The sequence below is a fragment of the Caenorhabditis briggsae genome, assembly GCF_000004555.2.
Source record: "Caenorhabditis briggsae complete genome, chrIII, whole genome shotgun sequence".
Lineage (NCBI taxonomy): Eukaryota > Metazoa > Nematoda > Chromadorea > Rhabditida > Rhabditidae > Caenorhabditis > Caenorhabditis briggsae.
Window position 1 is genome coordinate 13,223,896 of NC_013490.2, and position 22,563 is coordinate 13,246,458.

Here is a 22,563-nt window from a genome sequence, read left to right on the forward strand (position 1 = left end):
GCTCAAATCGGTTGCGGCGGCGTAACTTGCTTTAAGCTCTACCTTTTAAGCTCAAATAATGTACAGTGTATAGAACTTTTTAAGGGCTACAAAACAATGTAAAATTCAAATAATTGTGACGAGTTTTCGCTGAGCTACGGGGTTGGTTCCCTACTGATGCCTAATGAGCTGCGCAGTCATCGTAAACAACTCTAGTGTCTTCTATAGCTTACCAGTTATTTATGTTGTCTTCTTTTTGAAGTCTCTCTATCTCTTCATGTGTTGATTTTCAGAAAAAAGTGTCAATTACAAAAATGAAGCTCCAGTTTTGTTTAGTGTATTCTCTAAAATTTTCACACAAAACCAAATAATATGGAGTACTTTTGTAGGTGTTCAAAATAAACCACTTTTTTCAGCTAAAATTAGTCATTTTGTCCCAAATTTCTAGGAATTTTAAGTCCTAAAACCTGATTTTCTGGTTTAAATTTTGCCCATTTTCATTTTTTTTTTTGACTCTCAGAAAGTTTTATTGTCCAAAGTACCCCTCTCCAGATGTGTTTAACAACATGTTTTGATGGGGTTTTTGGACATTTTTATGCATGCCATTTTTCTGGGAAAAAAGTTTAGCCGGAGGAATTTTTCCTGTTGTTGGCTGATACTATTTTTGATGAGCAATTAAACGAAAAAAAAAGCGGAAGGTTTTTTTTGAAAAAAGTGAAGTTGCTGAGTCAACAGGAAACACAAAGAAAAGTGTCAACAATTTGTTTGTTCTTATCAAAAATTATCTATTTTAATGTTTCAAGGAAAAAAAGGAACAGGAAGGAAACGAAAGAAAACAATTCTGAAATTCCAGAAAAATTGAAATTCAGAAACTCAAGAAATTCCAGTTTTTGTGATTTTTGAAAAATTCAAAAAATTGGAAAAATCGGGAAAAATGGGCTAGCCTTTATGTTGTCGTTAAAGTGGGCGGAGCTTAGCACACCTGGCTAATCCCACCCCCTTGGGAAGCACTGCCCCTTTTTTCAATTCTGAAATTCCAGTTTTTTCCCTGAACATTTTTCAAATCAAACAAGTTTATTCAAAGAAAAAAAATCGATGATAATTGGATCACAGAGAACATTTTTGAGATGAAATGAGATCGAAAAAAAACCGGAGAAAAAACATTTAGGATCGTCTAATTTTTTTCCGGGAAAAAAACCTGGGCGTACAGGAAGAAATTCGATGGGGTCAGGACACACTTTTTGGAATTTTTGAAAACATTTTTGTTTGGATAATTTGGCTGAAAATGGGATGGAAATTCCAGATTTCCAAAATCTGGAAATATATACTTTTTTGGGAATTTGAATTTTTGAAGTTTTGTATTTTTAAATTTTTTTGGTATATATTTTTTTTGGGAAGAAAAGATTTGGATTTTGTTATAATTTTGGAAAAAAACACTTTTTTTTTGAAATTTTGTTTTTTTTTGGGCTATAGATATAATATTTTTTGGATATTCTAGCATAATAAGAGTAGAAAAAGATCTTAACAAGGGATAGATTTAAGACTGTGGACACCGGTGTTATTAAAGGTAATTAGTGAGAGCCAATTAACGAGTTAATTAGACAACATCAATTAAAGCTCCAAAATATTGGAAGACGTTCCCTCTCCACGATTATTATCAGTAGTTCTTGGTTGTGCTATGCTTCTAAAGTGTTGAGATCTTTCGAATTCTTGAAGTGTCGCAAAAAGGACATAAAGTGATTCGATGCGACTTTTCCCGACTGGAATGTCGACGGCGTTGAGCATTATATCGACGTATTCCTCCAATGAGCAATCCAAATCCGCTGTTGGGAGCTGGAAGAATTTTGGGGTCAAGTTAGGCAAGTTGAAGTCGATGGCGCCGGCGACGTCAGCGGAATTCTTACCGCAGACTTGTTCGGAACTAGTCAAATCTTATATTGCTTTGTAGCCCTTAAAATGTTCTACATTTTCCAATTTATTTCGCTCAAAAACATCCAATTTGAAATAAGTTATGAGCCAAAATAGTGAGATACAGGCGATGGCGGCCACAGTCAACTGCACGCTTTGGCTGCAACCGTGTATCTCAGCGATAATTGCTTGCTACTAGGCAAAATTTATATCAATTTGTAGCCCTGAAAATGTACTACATTTTCCAGCTTATTTCATTCGAAAATATTGAATTTGAAAAAAGTTACATATGAGCCAAAATAGGCTGATGCGGGCGATGTCGGCGACTACCGACCGCAAACTTCGGCTGCAACTGTGTATCTATCTCAGCGGTAATTGTTTGCTATTAGTAAAACTTTATATTATTTTGTAGCTCTCAAAAAGTTCTACATTCTGTATTTTATTTGAGCTCGAAAGCTTGAGTTTGAAGCTAGTTACACCGCCTCTACCGATTTGATCTACGCGGTCGCGCCATGGGCGACAGCTAACCGCGTAGCTTATCTGAAACCACTCAATTCCAGTCAAACTTTATATCATCCTGTAGCCCTTGACACGTTCTACATTTTTCACTCTATTCCATTCAAAAATATTCAATTTCAAAAAAAGTTATGAGCTAAAAAGCGCGCTTACCGAGATTTTCTGGAGAAGTTGCTCGAACGATGCTGGAATCTCTTGCATAACAGTCTCCGTATCGGGAAGTTTGGTTTTGAAAGCGACGGTAGTTGGTGGTTTTGATTTGTGGAGTTCCTGTAAAAAAACACACCTGTGTACGTTATTGATTAGCGAAATAGCATCGGTCAAGAAGGAGGGAGCAGAGAAGCTAGAGAGGTGGCACCCTCTTGCTCCCAAGTTCGAGTCAAGTTATCTCGCTTCCAAAAAGAGATATCAAAACGTTGTCAACTGATAAAATGTGTAAGATTTTATCACAAACATTTTATCAGTTTACAACTTTTTTGTATCTTTTACAGGAATCGAGAAAATTAGTCTCGAACACCTGGGTCCTGAACTGCGACGGCGTAGCTCGGCTGTCTTAAAATAATTGAGATAATTGCCCTCAAGTTAACAAACCTTCACATCAGCAATCCATTTCTTAATCTGATCTGGCTTCTCATCAGCATTCTCCAAAACCTTCACCGGGACCACGTCATCCAAAATTGTCATATCCTTAACGGCACTTCTGATTTGCATCTCGACAATGGTGGCGTCACTTTGGTTACATGGTGGCTCATCGATTTGAGTGAGACCAACGTTGTCGTCAATCTGAAATTCTTGTTAGGCTTAAATTTTCAAATATTTTGTTAGTTTCCCAAATTTTTATGGATTTATTGGGTAGCGAGATAGCAAGGAGAAGGGCGCTGAGAAGCTAGAAAGGCAGTCCAACTTTGAGCCTAGATAATTTGGTTCCTGTAAGAGATATCAAAAAGTTGTTTACTGATAAAATGTTAAAAATAAAATTTTCTATATTTTATTAGTTTATGAATTATTGATAGCTTTTAAATGGACTGAGATAAATTAGATCAAAGTAAAAAAACAGGTGAGGCAGCTTCTCTGCGCCCTCCTCTTTCTGCGATTTCGCTAACCAATGAAGCTATCAAAATTTTGTTGATTAACAAAATGTGTAAAATTCTATGCTCAACAATTTCATAATTAATAAAATGTATTTAGCTTTTTTGGTTTTTAAATTACGAGTTCTACAATGTGACAGGTTCGAGAGTCCAACCAACGTTAGGTTCTACCCTGACTTAAACGACCCTTATCTCAATAGCCAGTATAGCTAGCTAAATTTAATAAATTGTAAAAATGTTAAACATAAAATTTTACATATCTTGTTAGTTTTGTAATTTTGATAGCTTTATTGATTAGCGAGATAGCGCGGCTCAAAGAGGAGGGCGCAGAGAAGCTAGAGAGGCGGTTTAACTTTGAGGCAAGCTATCTCAGCTCCTGCAAGAGGTATCAAAAAGTTGTCAACAAATGAAATGTTTAAAATGTTATGGCAAACATTTTATCAATTGATAACTTTTTGATATCTCTTACAAGAAGCAAAATATAGTAGATGAAAACAGAGTCCCCAAACGGCGCCGAGAAGCGGGCGCTTGTCTACGTCTTTGACCTAATTTATCTCGGTTCCTATAAATGTTATCAAAAAATTGTTAATTGATAAAATGTGTAACATTTTATGCTTAACATTTTTTTAATTGACATATTTCTGATATCTCTTATAGGAAGCTGGATAAATAGGATTAAAGCTAACGAGTCCGAAGAACCGGCTCAGGATGGCCTAAAAACCCTCCCGGACCGGACCAGCCCAAACTCACATCATCTGGTCTTGGGACCTTGACAAACAAGTCGACCTCTCCCATCGCTGGAATGTGCTCAATACTGAATGGACGCAATTGTGGGCGGAGCTCCACTTCCTGCGCTTTGTACGCGTCGATGAAAGTCAGAACGGCAATCTCGTCCTCGGTGTAGTCTGGAAAATTTTGTAGTTTTTGGAGTCTGGACTACTGTAGATATTTGAAAATCGATTTACCCGAATCAATTGGATTAAGATCTACACCGCCCATCATCGTGAAGAGATATTTTTGAATGAGCTACTACTCAAAATTTTTGTTTTTCCCAAAAACTCGTGATTTTCGTAAATTGTCATATTTTTCCCTAAAGTACAAAGTGAGTCAGAAAGTGACAATTATGAGTATTTTCGGAAGAAATTTTTGTTTTCCATATATGCGCCTTTAAATTCCAAGGAAAAAGTGAAAAACAAAAAAGCGTGGTTTGTGATCATCAGGAAAATTTGGTTGCGAAATGTCACTGTAACGAACTGACCGGTTCTAGAATGTCTGGTTATGGAATGGCAGGTTTTAAAAAGTCCAGTAGCAAAACTATCAGTTTTAAAACGTCTTTTTGCGAAATGACTAGTTCTAGAATGTCCGGAGGCGAAATGAGAAGTTCTTAAACGTTCAGTTGCAAAAAATCAAGATCTAAAGCGTCTCCTTCCGAAATTGCCGGTTCTAAAACGTCCGGTTTCAGAATGACTGGTTCTAGAATGTCCAGTCTTGAAGTGGCTCGTTCTAAAACGTCTGGTTTGGAAGAAGTCGGTTCCAATACGTCTAGTTGCGAAATGACTGGTTCTAGAACGTCGTGTTACAGAATAGCCGGTTTGAAAACGTCCGGTTGCGAAATTATAGGTTCTAAAACGCCCATTTGCAAATTGACTGGTTCTAGAACGTCAACTTTTGGAATGGCCGGTTCTAGAGTGACTGGTTGCCAAATGACCGGCTCTAGAATATTCGGTTGCGAAATAATCGGTTTGAGAACGTTCAAGTTGCTAAACAACGGGTTCTAAAACGCCTGGTTGCAAAATTACAGAATCTAGAAAGTCCACTTTCCTCTTTGCGGGTTCTAAAACGTCCGGTTTCGAAACCACAATTTCTAAAACGTCCAATGGCGAATTAGTCGGTTCTAAAACGTCCTGTTACGATATGAACCGTTCTCAAGCGCCCGGTTACAAAATGACTGGTTCTAGTACATCCGATTGCACAATACAAAGTTCTAAAATGTCTGGTTCTAAAACGTCACAGTTGCGAAACGGTCATTTCCCTATTTCAGGCTATTTTCTCTCGTTTTTTCTCGTTTTTCCTCGTTTTTTCTGGAATCCCCCTCATTTTTTCCACTTTTACAACAAATTCATCAACATTCAGTATCCTACCATCATCATCATCCTCGTCTTCCTCATCATCATCGCTGCGATTGTCGCTGGAGTCGTCCTCGATCCGCGACGCCCTGCGATAGGCATTTTTGAAAGGAGCCGAGATTTTTGAAAATAGATTTTCACTGTTAGAAGAAGACACTTGCCTGGTGGTGGTGTCTGAAAAAGGCTAATTGGGATAATTAGGACTAATTAGAGCTGAAATTTTATAAATGCTTTTTTCACCCACTTAGCCTCAACCGATCGAGCTTAAAGTTATACGGTTGAATCAGGAATAGTTTCAAGTATAAGCTGATATTTAAAAATTTTGAAAATTCAGAATTTGACGTCTTCTGAAGAGCTTCTATTATTTCATCGCGGCTTCACAGCAGCTCACCAAGAGAATGCGAGAAAGCTCACTAATGTATACACCCTCCACGTCTCTATTCACAATTGCGTGCCTTGGTGTAGTGGCTAGCGCGCTACAATTTTGTTCTAGAGGTCGCGAGTTCGAATCCCCTTGGTGGCAAACATCATTTTTGGTCTTTTTTCTCAGTTTTTATAATATTTCAAAAGGCGCGTAAAAGTTAAAATAGGTAATTAAGAGCTAATTAAGCCTAATTAACTAACTAGTTGGTGGTCCCGTTGGTGGTGGCGTACGGGACCCTTCATCACCACTGGTGTAGGCTGGTGGCGAACCGAGTGGTGGTGGTTGAGATGGACGACGAATATTGATGACTGGAAAAATATAGATAATTAGGGTAATTAAAAAATTTGGAAAAAAAATTTCAAAATTCGATTTTTTGAAATTTCTGAAATTTTCAGATTTTCAGATTATTTGCTCACCTGGATCATCCGTCAAATCCTTGAATTCGTTCTCAAACTCACTACCGGCAGCCATTGGATTTTCGAGAGCCTACAATTAATTAGTAAAGAAAAATTATGTTACCTGTATTAATTAGCTGGGTTAATTGGGTAATTAAGTAATTAAGAAAATAAAGCTGAGCAATAATAGAAGAGGATTATAATAGAATTTACTTCAGAAATGAAGTTAGACGGGCCGCCGAGCAGCAGCTCAAAACATTTTTCTTGTTTCTCTAACCACTCTCTCACCTTTACACACTCTCTCGTCATTTCATGGGTCTATAAGGATTTGGGGTTGCCAGGGGCAACCCAATGAAAACAATGCAGGTGGAATTGTTTTTTGTTGTGAACCACAAAGGGATTATCACTGATAACTTATCAGAGGAGGCATTAGAAGGGAAGCATTGGAGGAAAAAATGTTTAGGCATTCAAAATTAGAGGGAACACCAAAAAAGTGAATTATGAAGCTTTTTCTGAGGTTTTTGGAATTTTTTGGATTTTTCGAAATTTTCAGATTTTTCAGGACTCCAAAATTTTCTAGAATTAGAACTTCAGCACATTTGGAAAAGATGGGGAAAGTGGAATTTCAGGATTTTGTTTATTTTTTAGAAATTTTGAAAAATGTCAATTTGAACAATATCTAGATTTATGGAAAATTCGAGAAATACATTTTTTTTTGAAAAACTTCAGATTTTTGGAATCATTTAAAAATCTTCAAAATGTTGAAACTACCGTAAACAGTCTAATAGAACGTCACCCGGACCTTCCACTTTGAGCCTTTATATCTCACTTCTTTTGAAAGATATCAAAAATTTGCCAACTAATAAAATGTTTATCATGATATCAGCAACATTTTATCAGTTAACCACTTTTTGATACCACCTACCGTAATCCAGATAAATGCAAGTTGACAGCTAACTCAAAGTTGACAGCTATTTGGAGCCGCCGGCGGTCCGTCGCTTCTCTGCGCCCTCCGGCGCCCGCTCAGCTTGAGCGGCAGCCCTACCAGCTCGCAACTTTGAAACAATTTATCTCAGCTCCTGTGAAAGATACCAAAAAGTTGTCAATTGATAAAATGTTATCATGATATCAGCAACATTTTATCAGTTAACCACTTTTTAATATCTCTTACAGGAAATGAGATATAAATGCTCAAAATAAACGGTCCGGGTGGAGGTATTTGAAATGTTTCTAAATTGGAACTGTTTGAATTTCCGCAAATTTTGATAATCCTAAAATTCCATAAAATCGAAAAAGACCTAAAACCTTTCAAAACTAAAACTAAAATTATTGTTTTCCATCCATCCATTTTATATGCAAGTCTCTCCTAAAACCCCAAAAATCTTGAAAATGGCACTAGAAACTTCCGGGGGAAGGCTCGGCCCCCGCATTTTGACATTTTCCTTTTTTTCTCAAAAATTTCGAAAACCAACAATTATAGACTACACATTTGAAGCGTTTCCCTAGAATTAAGAATTCTAAGGAAATTTCGAAAAATATGGAGTTTGAAATTTTCCTGTTTCAATGATCAGCATGAAACTCTGAATTTTGTTAAAATTTGAAAAAATCCCAAAATTCTAAAAATACTGAAAATTCATAAACGCTGAAAATGTCAATTTTGGAGGGAAATTCAAAAAATTCGTAAAGCTTCTACATTTTATCAGCCATAATTTTCAAAACGGAAAATTCTTAACTACCCAATTAAGACAACTAATTGAGTACTCTAATTAACTAAATTATCCATACCTGGATATAACGAAGAGATTCAGGAGATGGAGTCCGGAAGTGCTTATTTCTTCCGTCTTCTTCCTCAGCTTGAGGTCCACTGAAACGGACGGATCCTGAACAAATAGTTGATTTGGGGTAATTGAGGGATAATTAGGAAGTTGATTAATTATGTTTTTCGAAGCTTGAATTTCGGAAAATTTTTCAGCGAATTTTGAAAAATTCGGAATTTCTGAAAATATGAAAAGTTGAGTCGAACAAAAATGAAAAAAAAAAGAAAAATCTGAAATTCGGAATTGCTGAAAATTTGAAATATTTCTGAAATTCTAGAAAATTCAAATTCAAAATTTGGAAGTTTCTAGAAAATCGGAAAATTTAAAAATCTAGAAAAATAAAAATACCGAAAAGACTCTAATAGAACGCCAGCCGGACATTCAACTTTGAGACAAAATATCTCGTTTCCTGTAAAAGGTATTAACACGCGGTCAACTAAGAAAATGTGTAAAATTTTATGACTAATATTTTATCAGTTGACAACGTTTTTGTATCTTTCACAGGAGCTGAAATAATTTGTTTCAAATCTGCGAGCTGGTAGGGCTGCCGCTCAAGCTACGCGGGCGCCGGAGGGCGCAGAGAAGCGACGGGCCGCCGGCGGCTCCAAATAGCTGTCAACTTTGAGCGCATTTATCTGGATTACGGTAGGCGATATCAAAAAGTTGTCAACTAATGAAATGTTTGTCATAATATCAGCAACATTTTATCAATTTATAGTTTGTTGATATCTTTTACAGGAAATGAGATACATGGGCTCAAAGCGGATGGTTTGGGTGGCGTTCTATTAGAGTGTTTACGGTAATTTTAGAAATTTTAGAAATTTGAGGAAATCCCAAAAATTAAAAAAGTCAGGAGTTTCAGAAAATTTAAGAATATTCTCTGAAATATTTCTGAAATTCTAGAAAATTGGAAATTTTGGAATTTTCTAGGAAATCGTAAGTCACATTTTTTGTTATTTTTACAATATATTAGGTTGGCGGGAAAGTCTTTGTCACTCTGTTTGTTTAATCACTGTTCTCGTATATGGAGGCTGTGTATGATATCGACTCTAGTGAATAACAAGGTGATAAGAACCTTCCATATAAACAAGTCCCCATCTCCTTCCCTGCTCCTCATCTGTAATTGAAACGATATGTTTGTTCCCACTGCTATTCACATCAGACATGTTTTGATTTACCTCTTCCTATCTCACACCACGATGAAGGATTCGGAAACTTTCTTGAAGAATGTGTACAACACACATGCCCCTCACTACAATACTATTCGCAATTGGTTCCATCGTTTCGAAAAAGATGACTTCTCGCTCGATGAAAAGGATCGCTCTGGGAGACCCCGTGAGTTGGATTTGGACAAGCTGAAGCACGCATTGCAATCGGATCCATTTCAATCTAGCCGTGAACTAGCTGTCACATTCGGAGTTCACCATAGCACAGTCCTTGAAGGTTTGAAGTCTCTTGGAATGAGAAAACTTTTTGGTCGATTCATACCTCATCACCTGACTCAAGCCAACCTTGACCGCCGAGTCGACGATTCGATTACTCTTCTCCTCTCCACGCGGGCGATCGATGGCTGGACCGGCTAATAACCGGAGATGAGAAGTGGGTCTTCTACTATAATCACCACAGGAAATCCCAGTGGGTTGGAGAAGGAGAGAGCCCACAGGATGTCCCAAAACCCGACCTTCATCCGAAAAAAGTTATGCTCTCTGTGTGGTGGGGAGTGGACGGCCCCATCTACTGGGAACTTCTGCCCGAGGGCAAAACATTAACTGGAGACCTCTACACTACTCAACTACGAAACCTCAAGAAAGCAGTCGACCGTTCGGCCCTGAAAGACAAGAAAGTGTACTATCAACATGATAACGCTCGCCCACATGTTTCGAAACAAGTGAAGCAGGAGCTGATGGGATATGGATGGAATGTTCTCCCTCACCCCCCGTATTCTCCTGATCTTGCTCCTTCCGACTATTGGTTATTTGGCGATATGACACGTGCCTTCGAAGGAAGAAGCTTCAATTCCCGTGGAGCGGTCGAAGCGGCACTCAAACAATACTTTGCCTCACGCCCGGCTGGATTCTACCGCAATGGAATCCATAAATTGAGGGAACGTTGGAGACATGTTGTTGATAATGATGGACAATATAATTAATTATTCGGTTATTTTTTCTTTGAGAAATAAACTATTGAAAAAGTGACAAAGACTTTCCCGCCAACCTAATAATTGATGTTTACAGCTACATTTTCTTTCAGAAAATTATAAATTTGTCACTTCTATTTTTTATTTTTCGAAAAAAAAATCTCATGAGATTTTTTGATTTGTTTATAAGGTACGATAATTATAGAGAAAAATGTCAAATTTTGAAATTTTTTTTCCAAAAAAATTCAAATTCCCGCCCAACCAAACTCACGTCGTCTCTCCATATTCGGCACCACACCACCGTCGCCCATCACAATGTCACTATCCTCTTCAACAATATGATCCACAGACACAGTATCCGGAAGGATTCTTCTAGATGGAAGATCGTCGTCAGACTCGTTTCTTGGCGAAACCACGACTTCTTCGTTGTGGTAGATTCCCTGGAAAAATGGGATTTATTTCGGTTCCTATGAGAGATACAAAAAAGTTTTCAACTAACAAAATACTTCTGATAATATGATTAACATTTTATTAACTGACAACTTTTTTGTATCTTTCACAGTAACCGAGATAAATAGGCTCAAAGTTGAAGGTTTGGGGAAGGGGGCTGTTCTATTACAGGTTTTACGGGATATTATGGAAAAAATTTAGAAGAGAATTCTCGAAAGAAAATCTATGGATTTGTGTTTTTGTTGTTTGTCACTTTCTCCGGAGAAAATATTAAATTAGACAGAGGGAGTGTGCCTCGACATTAATTGTATCCCGAATTTTCCTTCCCCGTTACTATGGAAACCCCGGGAAAGGCATATGTCTTGTGTTTAGGGTCATAACTTTCTTAAAACACAATATTTTCCAGAAACTCAATATGAGAAATGGAGGATTTAAAAAGTTCTTTAACATGATATACAACTCGGCTATATTCAAAACATAAGCTCCACGAGGAGAACCGGCTAAACTGAAGGGTCGGAGCGATTTGATGCAAGGCTTGCGTTTAGGGCTGTAACTTTTTTCAAACTTGATATTTTTTGCTAAATTGAAATGATAAATGTAGGATTTGAAGAGTTATTTAAAATTATATACAATTTAATTTTATTTAGGACACAATCTTTTTGAAGAGGGCCGGTTGAACTGGTGGGAAGGGTGCCCGGTAGCGTCGTGGCGAGAAGGCTTGCACTTAAGGTCACAACTTCCTTCAAACTTAATATTTTACAAAAATGCAAACAGGAAAATGTAGGATTTGAAAAGTTCTACAAAACAATATTACATTCAATTACATACAAAATACGCTGTACCGCACAAAAAACGTTAAACAGACAAGTCAGAAAAAGCAGGGTACTACACTCTACTGTTTAATGTTTAGGCCCATAACTTTCTTCAAACTTTATATTTTAAAGTACTCTAAACAGTAAAATGTAGGATTTGAAAATTTCTACAAAACGATATATAGCTTAATTGTGCTCGATAAATATGCTCGTATAGTAGGGCCGGCTAAACTTATGGGTCGGATACCCACTCACTTGTCCTCACGACAGGACTTGCATTTAGGGTCATAACTCTCTTCAAACTCAAAGTTTTAAAGCACAGCAAAATGTAAAATGTAGAACTTAAAAAGGTCTTCAAAATAATATACAATTCGGTTATATTTTTGGCACAAGTAGGACCGGTAAAACTGAAGGGTCCCAGCGAAAGAATAGTTGGTATGACTTGCATTTAGACATTTTCAGGGCAAAATTTGGCGGGAGAGATCTTTGTCTTATTTTTTTTTCAGAATCCCAAGAGTCGAAATAACAAGAAAAAGAGCCACGAAAGATATGGTTAAAAACGAAAAAAGTCTGATATCATGTGACATTTTTTTTGAAAAAATCCAAAACTGAAAAACATGTTAAATATAACTTTGTGAAGCATAAACATGAGTTTCCTATGTACTTTCAAATCATTCAAGCAAAAGCCGAGAATGTGGTTAGCATGAGATGTTATCTAAAAATGTAATATTTGGAAAAAGAGAGAAAATTAGGAAAAAAGAGAGAAAATATGAATAGAGATGGCTGAAAATTTCAAATTTCAGGATCAAAAATTCAGTTAACATATATTTTTTTCTGAAAATACACAAAATTTCATGAAAAATGGTCCAAGAACCAGCTTTCTACGACTATTTGGAGGAAAGTTATGGATGTTTAAATTTTAAGAGAGACGCAGACAACTAGACACTCTCGTTTCTCTGCGTCTCTCTTCTTCTTGCTATGTAACTTGGCTCAGAATACTCGTAGAGAGCTGGTTTTTGGTGCACTTTGTAGGGAAAAATATCTACTTTTGAATTTCGTTAATTACCCCAATTATCACTCACTCTATCCTCTTCTAGTCCTCGAATCTGGCTCAACGAATCTTCAGATGACTCATCGCTAATTGGAGTTCCAATTCTGTCAGTTTTTGGCGCCAATTTTTGAGGGTCCGTCATTTTTTTGGTTACCTGAAAAATAGAATAGGAAATGATACAAAAATTATGGTAAATTAGAAAACGAGCTCATTAAGAATGGTCTGGAACAATCAAATCTAAGCTCCGCCCATTTTTAAGAATTCCGAATCTCAAAATGGGCAAAAAAGAGCTCAAAATTTTCCCAAAAAAGGTCTAAATTAGATTTGAAGGGATGACGAGGTGTGGGGGGTATCCATGGAAACAATGCTGAAGAGGGAAAAAAGAAGAAAATGGAGCATGAGCAGGTGGTGGGAAAGGAAGAATAAGGAGAAGGAAGGTGAGCATAAAGGACAAGGGAAGATGCCAGATGGGCGGAGGATTATATTATACAGCTACGCGGTAGATCAAAAGGATGAGATAAGTAAATAAATCAATTAAAAATGATTAAAGGTGAGGAGGAAATTAATGAGAATGAGCAATATAAACATAGGTGTTGGAAGGGTAGATCAAACTAGAGACGACTTCTCATTGCGAAATGCCGCCCCCCCCCCCCCCAAAGCCGTCAACTTCGGGTCCATATATCTCATTTTTTGTAAGAGATAAATAAAAGTGGTCAACTGACAAAAAAGGTAAAATTTTATGATCAATATTTTATCAGTTGAAAACTTTTTGAAATCTTTTACAGGACCCGAGATAAATTGGCTCAAAGTTGACAGTCATGAGGAGTCGCCATCGCCCTCTAAGACAAGAAGATTGGTCGGCAACCACATACAACTTTAAATATCTCGATTCCTGTGAAAGATATCAAAAAGTTGTCAACTAATAAAGTGCTTATCATGATATCAGCAACATTTTATTAGTTGACCACTTTTTGATACCGCCTACAGTAATTCAGATAAATGTGCTCAAAGTTGACAGTCATGAGGATCCGCCGGCGGCCCGCCGTCGCTCTTTAAGACAAGAAGATTGGTCGGCAACCACATACAACTTTAAATATCTCGATTTCTGTGAAGGATATAAAAACGTTGTCAACTGATAAAGTGCTTATCATGATATCAGCAACATTTTATTAGTTGACCACTTTTTGATACCGCCTACAGTAATTCAGATAAATGTGCTCAAAGTTGACAGTCATGAGGATCTGCCGGCGGCCCGCCGTCGCTCTTTAAGACAAGAAGATTGGTCGGCAACCACATACAACTTTAAATATCTCGATTTCTGTGATGGATATAAAAACGTTGTCAACTGATAAAATGTTCATTCTGAAAATTTACATATTTGAATAGTTAACAATTTTGTGATATCACTGTCAGTAGCTGAGATAAAACGGGTTAAAGAAGCAGCGCCTTTTAAAGGATGACAAGGGGCGGGGTCTGTTTTTGACTCAATTTATCTCGGCTCCTGTAAACTATACCAAAAACCTGTTAACTGATAAAATGTGTAAAATTTGAATTCCTACATTTTTGTAATTGTAAACTTTTCGATAGAATCACTTCCTGAAGAGATAGAAACGCAGACAGTTAAAGTGTCGAGCTTAGACTTCAAATTAGTGCATTTAGACTTCTAGTAAAGCTAAAAGGATTATGTTAGTTGAAAAATGTTTTTTGCAATGATCCAAACTTTAAAAATAATCAAAATTTGACACATTTCGCACCGAAAATTACTTTTCCAGTTGTTCTATGAACCAAGATATAGCGATACGAGGCTCAGACAACTAGACACTCTAACTGTCTGCGGTTCTATCTCTTCAGGCGTCGGTTTTTCAAAAAAGTTATCAACTACAAAAATGAAGCCCTAGTTTTGTTTAGTATACTGTGAAATTTTCAAAAAAGTGGGTCAAAATTAAAATGAGTTTTGGGCTATCCAAAAATAGGGGATTTTCAGAAAAAAAATTTTTTGTTTAGAATAAAAAATGTCTTGCTCATTTTGTGCTTCATTCATATTTTCATGATATCAGGTGGAAATTTTCGATCAGCTGCCGTCCATATGACTCTGGGAGAAAAGGAAAATACTTGCAACAATTTTGTTTCAGACAACAACCTGAAGATATGGGAGAACTTGATAAGAAGAATCGGTAGATTTCATTTTTTGTTTCATAGAATCTTAAATTTTGAGTTTTTCATTTTGCAATTTAATCCATTGTAATCGTCTTGTTAAGAGCTTCAAAATGAGTATAAACATGACCAGTTTTGAAAATTTCGATTTTTTGGGTCTCACCACGAAAGCTTCAAATTTAAAGGAACATAGCCATGTTTATACTCATTTTGAAGCTCTGAACGCAACAAATTTGAATTTTCAAAGTTCCAGAGTCAGAACCTTCCAGAAATCCCGGATCGAAGATGTTGGTAAGTGTCAAATGGGGACCAGTGGATCGGAGTCTAACTTTCAGATTTTTTGTTATTTCCAGATTATTTGAAAATCTCTATTTTACGGTTTTTTCGTTTTCACCTTATCTTATCCATGTCAAGGTATAATACACTATAGCCCTTTAATCCCCTCCTGACACCTTAAGAAATACCGTGAGGTGTGAAGAAGGGGGCGGAGTTTCCCGGTATTCTGGCAGCTTCTCATGGCTGGTAAGTTTCAAAATGTAATATATAGATCTTGAAAATTTCTAAAAAATGGTATAAAAATCAAAAGTTTCCATACAGCCAAACATCCAATGGTCCCCATTTTTCCAGGTTCAGCCTAGTGGATATCCTTCTCTCGGTCCTTATCACCCCATATGAGCGCATTTATCTGGATTACGGTAAGAGATACCAAAAAGTTATCAACTAATAAAATTTTTTTCATAAAATTTTGCACATTTTACTAGTTTACATCTTTTTTGTATGCTTACCGGGAACCGAGATAAATGCGCTCAAAGTTAAGAGCCAAAGGGGCTGCTGCTCAAGCTTCACGGGCGCAGAGAAGTGGCGGGCAGCCGGCGGCTCCTCATGGTTGTCAACTTTAGCCCTGTTTATCTCGGTTCCTGTGAAAGATATAAATAAAAAGTAAACTAACACAATGTTGAGCATAAAGTTTTACACATTTTATCAGTTGACCGTTTTTTGAATTCTATTACGGAAAGTAAGATAAATCGCGCTGAAAGATAGCAGTCATTAGAGCGGATATTGGATGCAAATTTGAAAGAAGCGACTAGCCGGCACAGTCTTGCACGGACGGAGTAGAGTAACGTGTCGACACAGAGTCGTATCGACACAAGTGAAAAATATCTGAAAAATCATATCGACGCAAGTCGACACAGAGTCGACTTGTGTCGACTTGTGTCGACTCGAGTCGACTCGTGTCGTGTCGACTCGCGTGTCGCGTCGACTCAAGTCGACTCGTGTCGTGTCGACTCGCTTGTCGTGTCGATTCATGTCGATACTGTATCGACTCGTGTCGACACGACACGACACTTCATTTTCAACGCGCTCTTTTGAACAGTAATTTATTTAAGATATTGAATTTTTTTTTGTTTTATTTAGAAAAAAGTTAGAAAATGCGAGAAGAAAATGAAAAATTGAGTTGAATTTAGATTTATTGCAAAACACCAGTATAATAAAATACAAATTTAACCGAAAAATGAAACCGAATTAAATTTGACCGAAAAAGTTTTAAAATTAATTATGAATTGTTTGGGCTAGGTGGACTGATGGGAGAGATCGGAGAGGCACTAGGAACGGACGAAGGAGAACTATGGGAGTTGATCAAGGGTTGCTTTACACTCATTCTGTAAAAAAATTTAGAGTAAATCACGATTTGAAGCAGGAGTAAAGGTAGTAAGTAGAACATTATGTGATAGAATAATACAAATTTCGATAAGATATAACTGATAAACTCCGGAAGATAAGTTTTCTACAGCATTACATTTAAATGAATGTGGAAAATTTGAAGTAATAACACATAAAATACCAATATTTGCGAAAAAAATCGATTTGTAGCGAAAAAAAAAACAAAAAAAACAATAAACAGCGAAAACAGTCCCTTTTCCGAGAGGACTACACGAGGGTCCGCGCCCTCGCGTAGTCCTCTCGGAAAAGAGACCGGCGTCGAGTCGACTCGTATCGACACGACACGACTCAGAGTCGACTCGAGGTTGTGTCGACACGAGTCGACACAGAGTCGTGTTGTGTCGACTCTGTGTCGATACTGTGTCGTTTCTGGTGTCAGTCGACACGATTTTTATCGACTTCAATAGTCCGACTGGTCGACTCGAATCGTATCGATTTTTGTGTCGACACGTTACTCTAGGACGGACACAGCGTCTGGCGTGTTCTCTTGGCACAAACAAGGTGTGCGTGTGTGCCCCTTTAGAGAGTGTGGAGATTGAAGAAGCGCAGACAGACGGACAGAAAACATGGCCCTCTACTTCTATTCAGATAGATTTTCCATTTCTCCCAAATGACGACTTTCTGAATAGACGTCTCTCTGGAGCTCTCCAAAAGAATCCTATAAATGAATGAATTCTTTGGAGAGTCCCTAGTGTTTATATTTTTCTGGGTATTATTTGTTCCTTTAAACTATTCCTATTCCATCCTATGGATCGGGTCGGCAGCGCTATCCTTAAACATGACTCGTGAGTTGTTCAGAGATGTAATTTCAAATTTCTAAAAATTATTTTTGCAGTCCAAATGGTGCTATTCGCAAGGAAAATTCTTCAGCGAGCACTTCTTCTTTGAAACAATCTACTGGTCGCTGGATCTGAAGTGAGGTATTTTATTAAACGTTCTTAATTTTTTTACATGGATTTTTACAGAACTGCGACCTGACTACTCTGACAGATAGGAAAAAGTTGAAATACAACAATACAAACTAAACGGTATAGTGAATTATTTTTTTTTCCGATTCATTCCAAAAATCAGTTTGGGACCCAAATACCTTTTTTAAATCTTGGCACCAAGTGTCAGCGTGACGGTCGCCAGCGGAGTAGCGACTGAATAACGCTTACAACACTTCAGTATTAAGCCATCTTGAGTCGCTACTCAGGTGATGGCGCGACGCCTCCAAACTCGGCTTGGTGCCGAATTTGAAACTTGACTTCTACTGGCGCCAAATCAAGTTTGGGCGAGTCATGTGTCGGCATAGCAGTCGCCAACATTCCTAAAACTGAAGGTGTAAGCGTATTTTACCCGCAACTCAGCTGGCGGCCGTCACGCAGAGTCGAAAAGTTTTAAACGCAGTCAATTCTTGCTAAGTGGCCCACGGTGCAATTTTTGAAAATGCGCTCTACAGCAATTCACCGAAAAAACACAAAATTTCAGTGTCCCACACGATGTTCACCCGTCCCGGCTACCCATTAGTCCGTTTGTTTTGGGAGCTCATCCATGGAGACACCATTCCTGATGAGGATATTGCCGACGGAAAGTGGGACGCTGACATGAAGAATGCCCGTGTCACGGAGAAAAATGTGGCCTTGATGTCCCAGGTGCTCAACAAGATGAAGATCCTTGTCTCAAACGAAGAGAGAATCCGATTCGACGACCAGAGAAATTATCAAGAGAGAGAGATTTGAGAAGATTGCGAAATTCTCCCACATTCAAATTCTTCGAGTTCGGAGCCGATTCTTTCTACGAATTCGTCAATGAGAATAATGAGACGCTATCGATCATTGACCACTACAGAGGCAAATACGGCTACAACATCCGCTACCCGCATCTCCCGTGTCTTCGAAAGAAACCACCAAGTAGGGATCGAAACAGAATGTTTTTGTTTCCATTGGAAGTGTGCAGTTTGCTTATTGATTCTGTCAGATTCACTGGCTACGTCAGCCAACAGCTCAAAGAACAGATGATCCAATACACTACCCTTACTGCCGAGCAGCGTAAGCTTGTCCTTCAAAACATCATCGGCCAGAATCCGATAGGTGATTGTCCTCCGATCGTTGACAATACAGATCGGTATATGAGAAGTCACGGGATCGAGATGGAGAAAAAAATGTTGTCCGTAAAGGCGAGTCTCCTACCACCTCCTCGAGTCGTCTACGGAAACTCGGACTTCTTGGATTCCGATCATCTCGGAGAATGGAAAGCTGTCACCCATGAGCCAGTCAGAACAGTTCTCGAGGAAGCGATCTACAAGAGGAACCGAGATGCCAAGGCTCCAAAACTCAAGAAGCGGCTCCTGGGATCGATCTGAGAGTTGGATCTCTAATGAACGATACGGTGGCTTTCGAAATCGACGATACATGTTATCATAATCTCATGAGAGCCACCGAGGAGGCAGGACAGCCCGTATGCTGGGCCAATCGTGAGATGGGTCCAGCCGTGATCCATTCCAGCACCGAGTATCTGCAAGGGCGGGATTTGCCAGGTGTCACAATGGACTGGATGACCAGCTTGAGTCAGGATACGGATTCGTACAAAGAGGCTGAGGACGAGGTTATTGTGCCCATCGTCTTCATGATTTTCCAAATCAGGTTCACCACATTGAATTGCGAGCGTCCGGACTTCCAGAATGACTACAGTACGTTTTTTACTGAAACCTATCTTACAAATAACACAAATTTTCTTCTTTCAGACCTATTCAAATGGATGTCCGATAATGAGGTTGGAGTTTTCACCCAAGGAATTTTGTATAAGACGTTCAACTCGATCGGACTTTCACCAGCCCCCTTTATAGGGGGAAATTCGCACAGGAAACCCTTGCTTTAGGATTGCTCAAGGTGGCAGCCGAGGGTCCAGACGACGTAAAAGAAATCCTGGTCAGGATGAAAGCCGAGTACTCAACTTTGAGCAAGTAGAATATATATTTTTTGAAGTGAAACTCAATAAATTGATTTGTACATATTTCAAAATAATTTTCATTTAATTAGGATGAATAAACAAATGAATGAAATTGCAGCGGTTTTAAAGCTGTTGTGAACACTAGAAAAGCATGACCAACTTTGAAACAATTTATCTTCGTTCCTGTAAGAGATACAAAAAAGTTGTTAACTGATAAAATATTTGTCATAAAATTGTACTTATTTTATCAGTTGACAACTTTTTTGTATCTTTTACAGACGCCGAGATAATGTGCTTTAAAGTTGCGAGCCGGAAAGGCTGCATCTCAAGCTGCGCCGGCGCGGGAAACCGAGTCACCTAGATTATTCAAAATAGAGTTTTTTTTCAAAAAAAAAAAAACCATTTCTCCAACAAGCCAAATGGAGAATTCCGAAAACGATGAAGAAGCCAAAAAAGTGCAAATCACTCCGATGGACTATCCCTATATCAAACGACCGATGGGGATTCGTTTCCGTGACGATAAAGCAATCAAAAAGTTGCAAAATCGCTCTACCGAACAGAATTCTGAAATTCAAGAGAATCCAGAGGGAACGTCTTCAGGAGCTGGAGGGAATACTGGAAATTAAATGTAGGATTTTAAAGTGCGCTCTAGTGCAAATGGGTCACTGTAGATATTTTTTCCAATATCGTATTTACAGGTCTCCAATCTACAAAAATTAGTCATTGAACTACTGTGTCATTTATTGTATGATTTATGATTGTATTAGAAAAATGAAGATCATTTAATTGAAATCTTTATTTTTTTTTATCTTTTTTTACTTTCAGATCTACTTTCAGAATTCTAAGTTTTCGACTTTCTTTTCAGATTTCCAAAAATCCCAAATGTCCATTTTTCCTCCTCCCCCCCCCCCCTCTCCTCGCCCCACTTTCATCCTCCTCCTCTACGCCCTCCTCACTCCCTCTCTCGCCGCTCCCATGTGGTCTAGTGGTTAGGATTCGTGGTTTTCACCCACGCGGCCCGGGTTCGATTCCCGGCATGGGAAGTTTCCTTTTTTTGTTTTTTTAAACGCTTTTTTGGGTCCTATGATAAGATCAGTTGAAGATCTACAGCAAAGATAAAAGTCGGTCTATAAAAGAAGTGGGACCTGAAGGAAGAAGTCAGTATTTTTCAAAACTCTTCAAACAAGAAATTCTCCACAAAACGACCTTGCTCTTTTTGGCTCTTGCACTGATCGCTGTAGCTTTTGGAGCAAATAATGATGGTGGAGCTGGGGGGGCTTACGACCATTCCCGTTTTCCAAATTCTTCCAAATTCTTCCACATTTATAGATGTGACAGATCCACCCAAGGGTAAAAGTACATCAACTGTTGTGAAGTATGGAATTGGTGGTCTAAGAAATTAATATAGTTATGACGGGTTTTTGAATTCAGCACTTTTTGTGAAATATGTAATTGGTAGGTTCTTCTAGACTTTCAGAAAAAACCAATCAAAATTCCGTAATTCTTAAGTTAGACTTACTTTGGATGCTCTAATAGCTCGAAATCTTACATCTTTACTTTGAACTTATTTTCTAGTTTCCTGTAATAGATATCAAAAAGTAATCAACTGATAAAACATTTATCATAAAATTTTACACATTATATTGGTTGACAACTTTTTGATATCTTTCACAGGAATCAAGATAAATTAAGTCAAAGTTGGCGCCTACTAAGATCCGGCTGCGGCCAAAGTTTGATATATCTCGTATCCGGTAAGAGATATCAAAAAGTTATCAATTGATAAAATAATTATTATAACATTTCACACATTTTATCAGTAAACGACTTCTTGATATCTTTTACAAAAATCGAGATAAATTAGGTCAAAGTTGACCGATTTTTAAAATTTTTTAAGAATTTCTAATTTTATTTTTTTATTTAACAGGTGCATCATTGGCCCTTCTGGCTGCTCTCTGAGCCTTTTCTCTACAGTACCCATACGAATGGCAGCAAAAAATCATAACTTCAAAGTAAATTTTTTAACGTTTTGTATAATTTTTTAAAAACTTTATTCAATTTGTCACATTTGTCGGAAACACACTCATTCGTCTTGTATCCCACATTGTGGATTTTTTCAGTGATTCTAGATTTTTGGATTTTCCAAAAAATGAAAGTATGAAATTTCGATAGGGTTTGTGGATAATTAAAACGACGATGGTGGAGAGGAATCCATGAAGAGAGGCATGGAGAACGGCGAAGTTTGTTAGAGCTGGAATTTCAGAACTTTGGAAGAATTTGAAATTTTTTTGAATTTCCTACCTTGATTATAATACCCAGTGACCACTGAAAAGACCATAAAAACAAAAGAAGGTATTAGAAACATAACTGGAATGGATACTTGTAAGATGATACTCCCGAAAAATGCAATTTGTAATTTTCGAGTTTTTTTAGATGTAAATCCATGAATTGATAAAAATAGGTAGTATAAACAACAAAACATAAAAAATAGCATTTGGCAAATTTCGAGAAGTACTCCTAGAGCTGTGATCAGTGCTAGGAAAGTGATATAGTCATCATCGATGCATAGGACAAATAATTCGTCGGCCTGGAAAAATTTATTTTATAAAGTTTTGTAGAATTTTTCAAGGTTTACACTTTACAATTAGAATTTTGAAAAAATTTTGATTTTGAAGAAAGTTATGATATAAAACGCAAGCCTTGTCGTCAGGAGACGCTGCCTTCCCTGAAGATTCTCTTTAGAGTCTTCTGTGCGGTGGAGCGCATTTGACAAGTGATTGAATTTTATATGATTTTGTAGAAACTTTGATGATCTACATTTTACTTTTTAAATTTTCATAAAATATAAAGTTCGAAGAAAGTTATAACCTTTTTTGTAAAACTATTTTTTAAATTTTTTTTAAATTTTTTTGAAATTTCAAAATGTAGCCTAGCCTAATTCAGCAATGTTTATACTCATTTTGGCCCAAATTTTACGGTAATTTCAAAAATACATATTTCATTAAAATTGAATAAAAACTGATTGAGTTATGATAGGATTAAAAAAAGAAAGGCTC

At 37.5% G+C, this 22,563-nt stretch overlaps 3 protein-coding genes and 1 non-coding gene across 4 annotated transcripts in view; 2 read left to right on the plus strand and 2 right to left on the minus strand.

Annotated features, from left to right (window-relative positions):
• Window positions 1-1,590: 1,590 nt before the first annotated feature.
• On the minus strand, window positions 1,591-12,845 carry Cbr-dyf-6 (the record flags this gene model as incomplete). The annotated part of the gene is made up of 8 exons (XM_045244592.1): window positions 1,591-1,812; window positions 2,995-3,186; window positions 4,242-4,396; window positions 6,242-6,349; window positions 6,458-6,527; window positions 8,222-8,316; window positions 10,662-10,830; window positions 12,735-12,845. 8 exons carry the CDS (start codon window positions 12,843-12,845, stop codon window positions 1,591-1,593), a joined length of 1,122 nt encoding a protein of 373 aa, XP_045097238.1.
• Window positions 12,846-17,357: 4,512 nt separating this feature from the next.
• CBG21165 lies at window positions 17,358-19,438 on the plus strand (the record flags this gene model as incomplete). The annotated part of the gene is given in 5 exon segments (XM_002642727.1): window positions 17,358-17,364; window positions 18,050-18,213; window positions 18,339-18,833; window positions 18,839-19,250; window positions 19,305-19,438. Coding segments are annotated over 5 exon segments (1,212 nt in total).
• A 1,043-nt stretch (window positions 19,439-20,481) lies between these two features.
• CBG29037 lies at window positions 20,482-20,553 on the plus strand. The gene has a single exon. It is a non-coding gene (tRNA).
• A 1,008-nt stretch (window positions 20,554-21,561) lies between these two features.
• The window catches only part of Cbr-srh-79, a gene marked incomplete at both ends in the record, with an annotated part of 5,705 nt that continues 4,703 nt past the window's right edge, over window positions 21,562-22,563 (minus strand). The window contains 2 exons of the mRNA XM_002642726.2: window positions 21,562-21,758; window positions 21,809-22,094. Coding sequence (XP_002642772.2) covers window positions 21,562-21,758; window positions 21,809-22,094 — 483 coding nt within the window. The remainder of the gene's footprint in view (window positions 21,759-21,808; window positions 22,095-22,563) is intronic.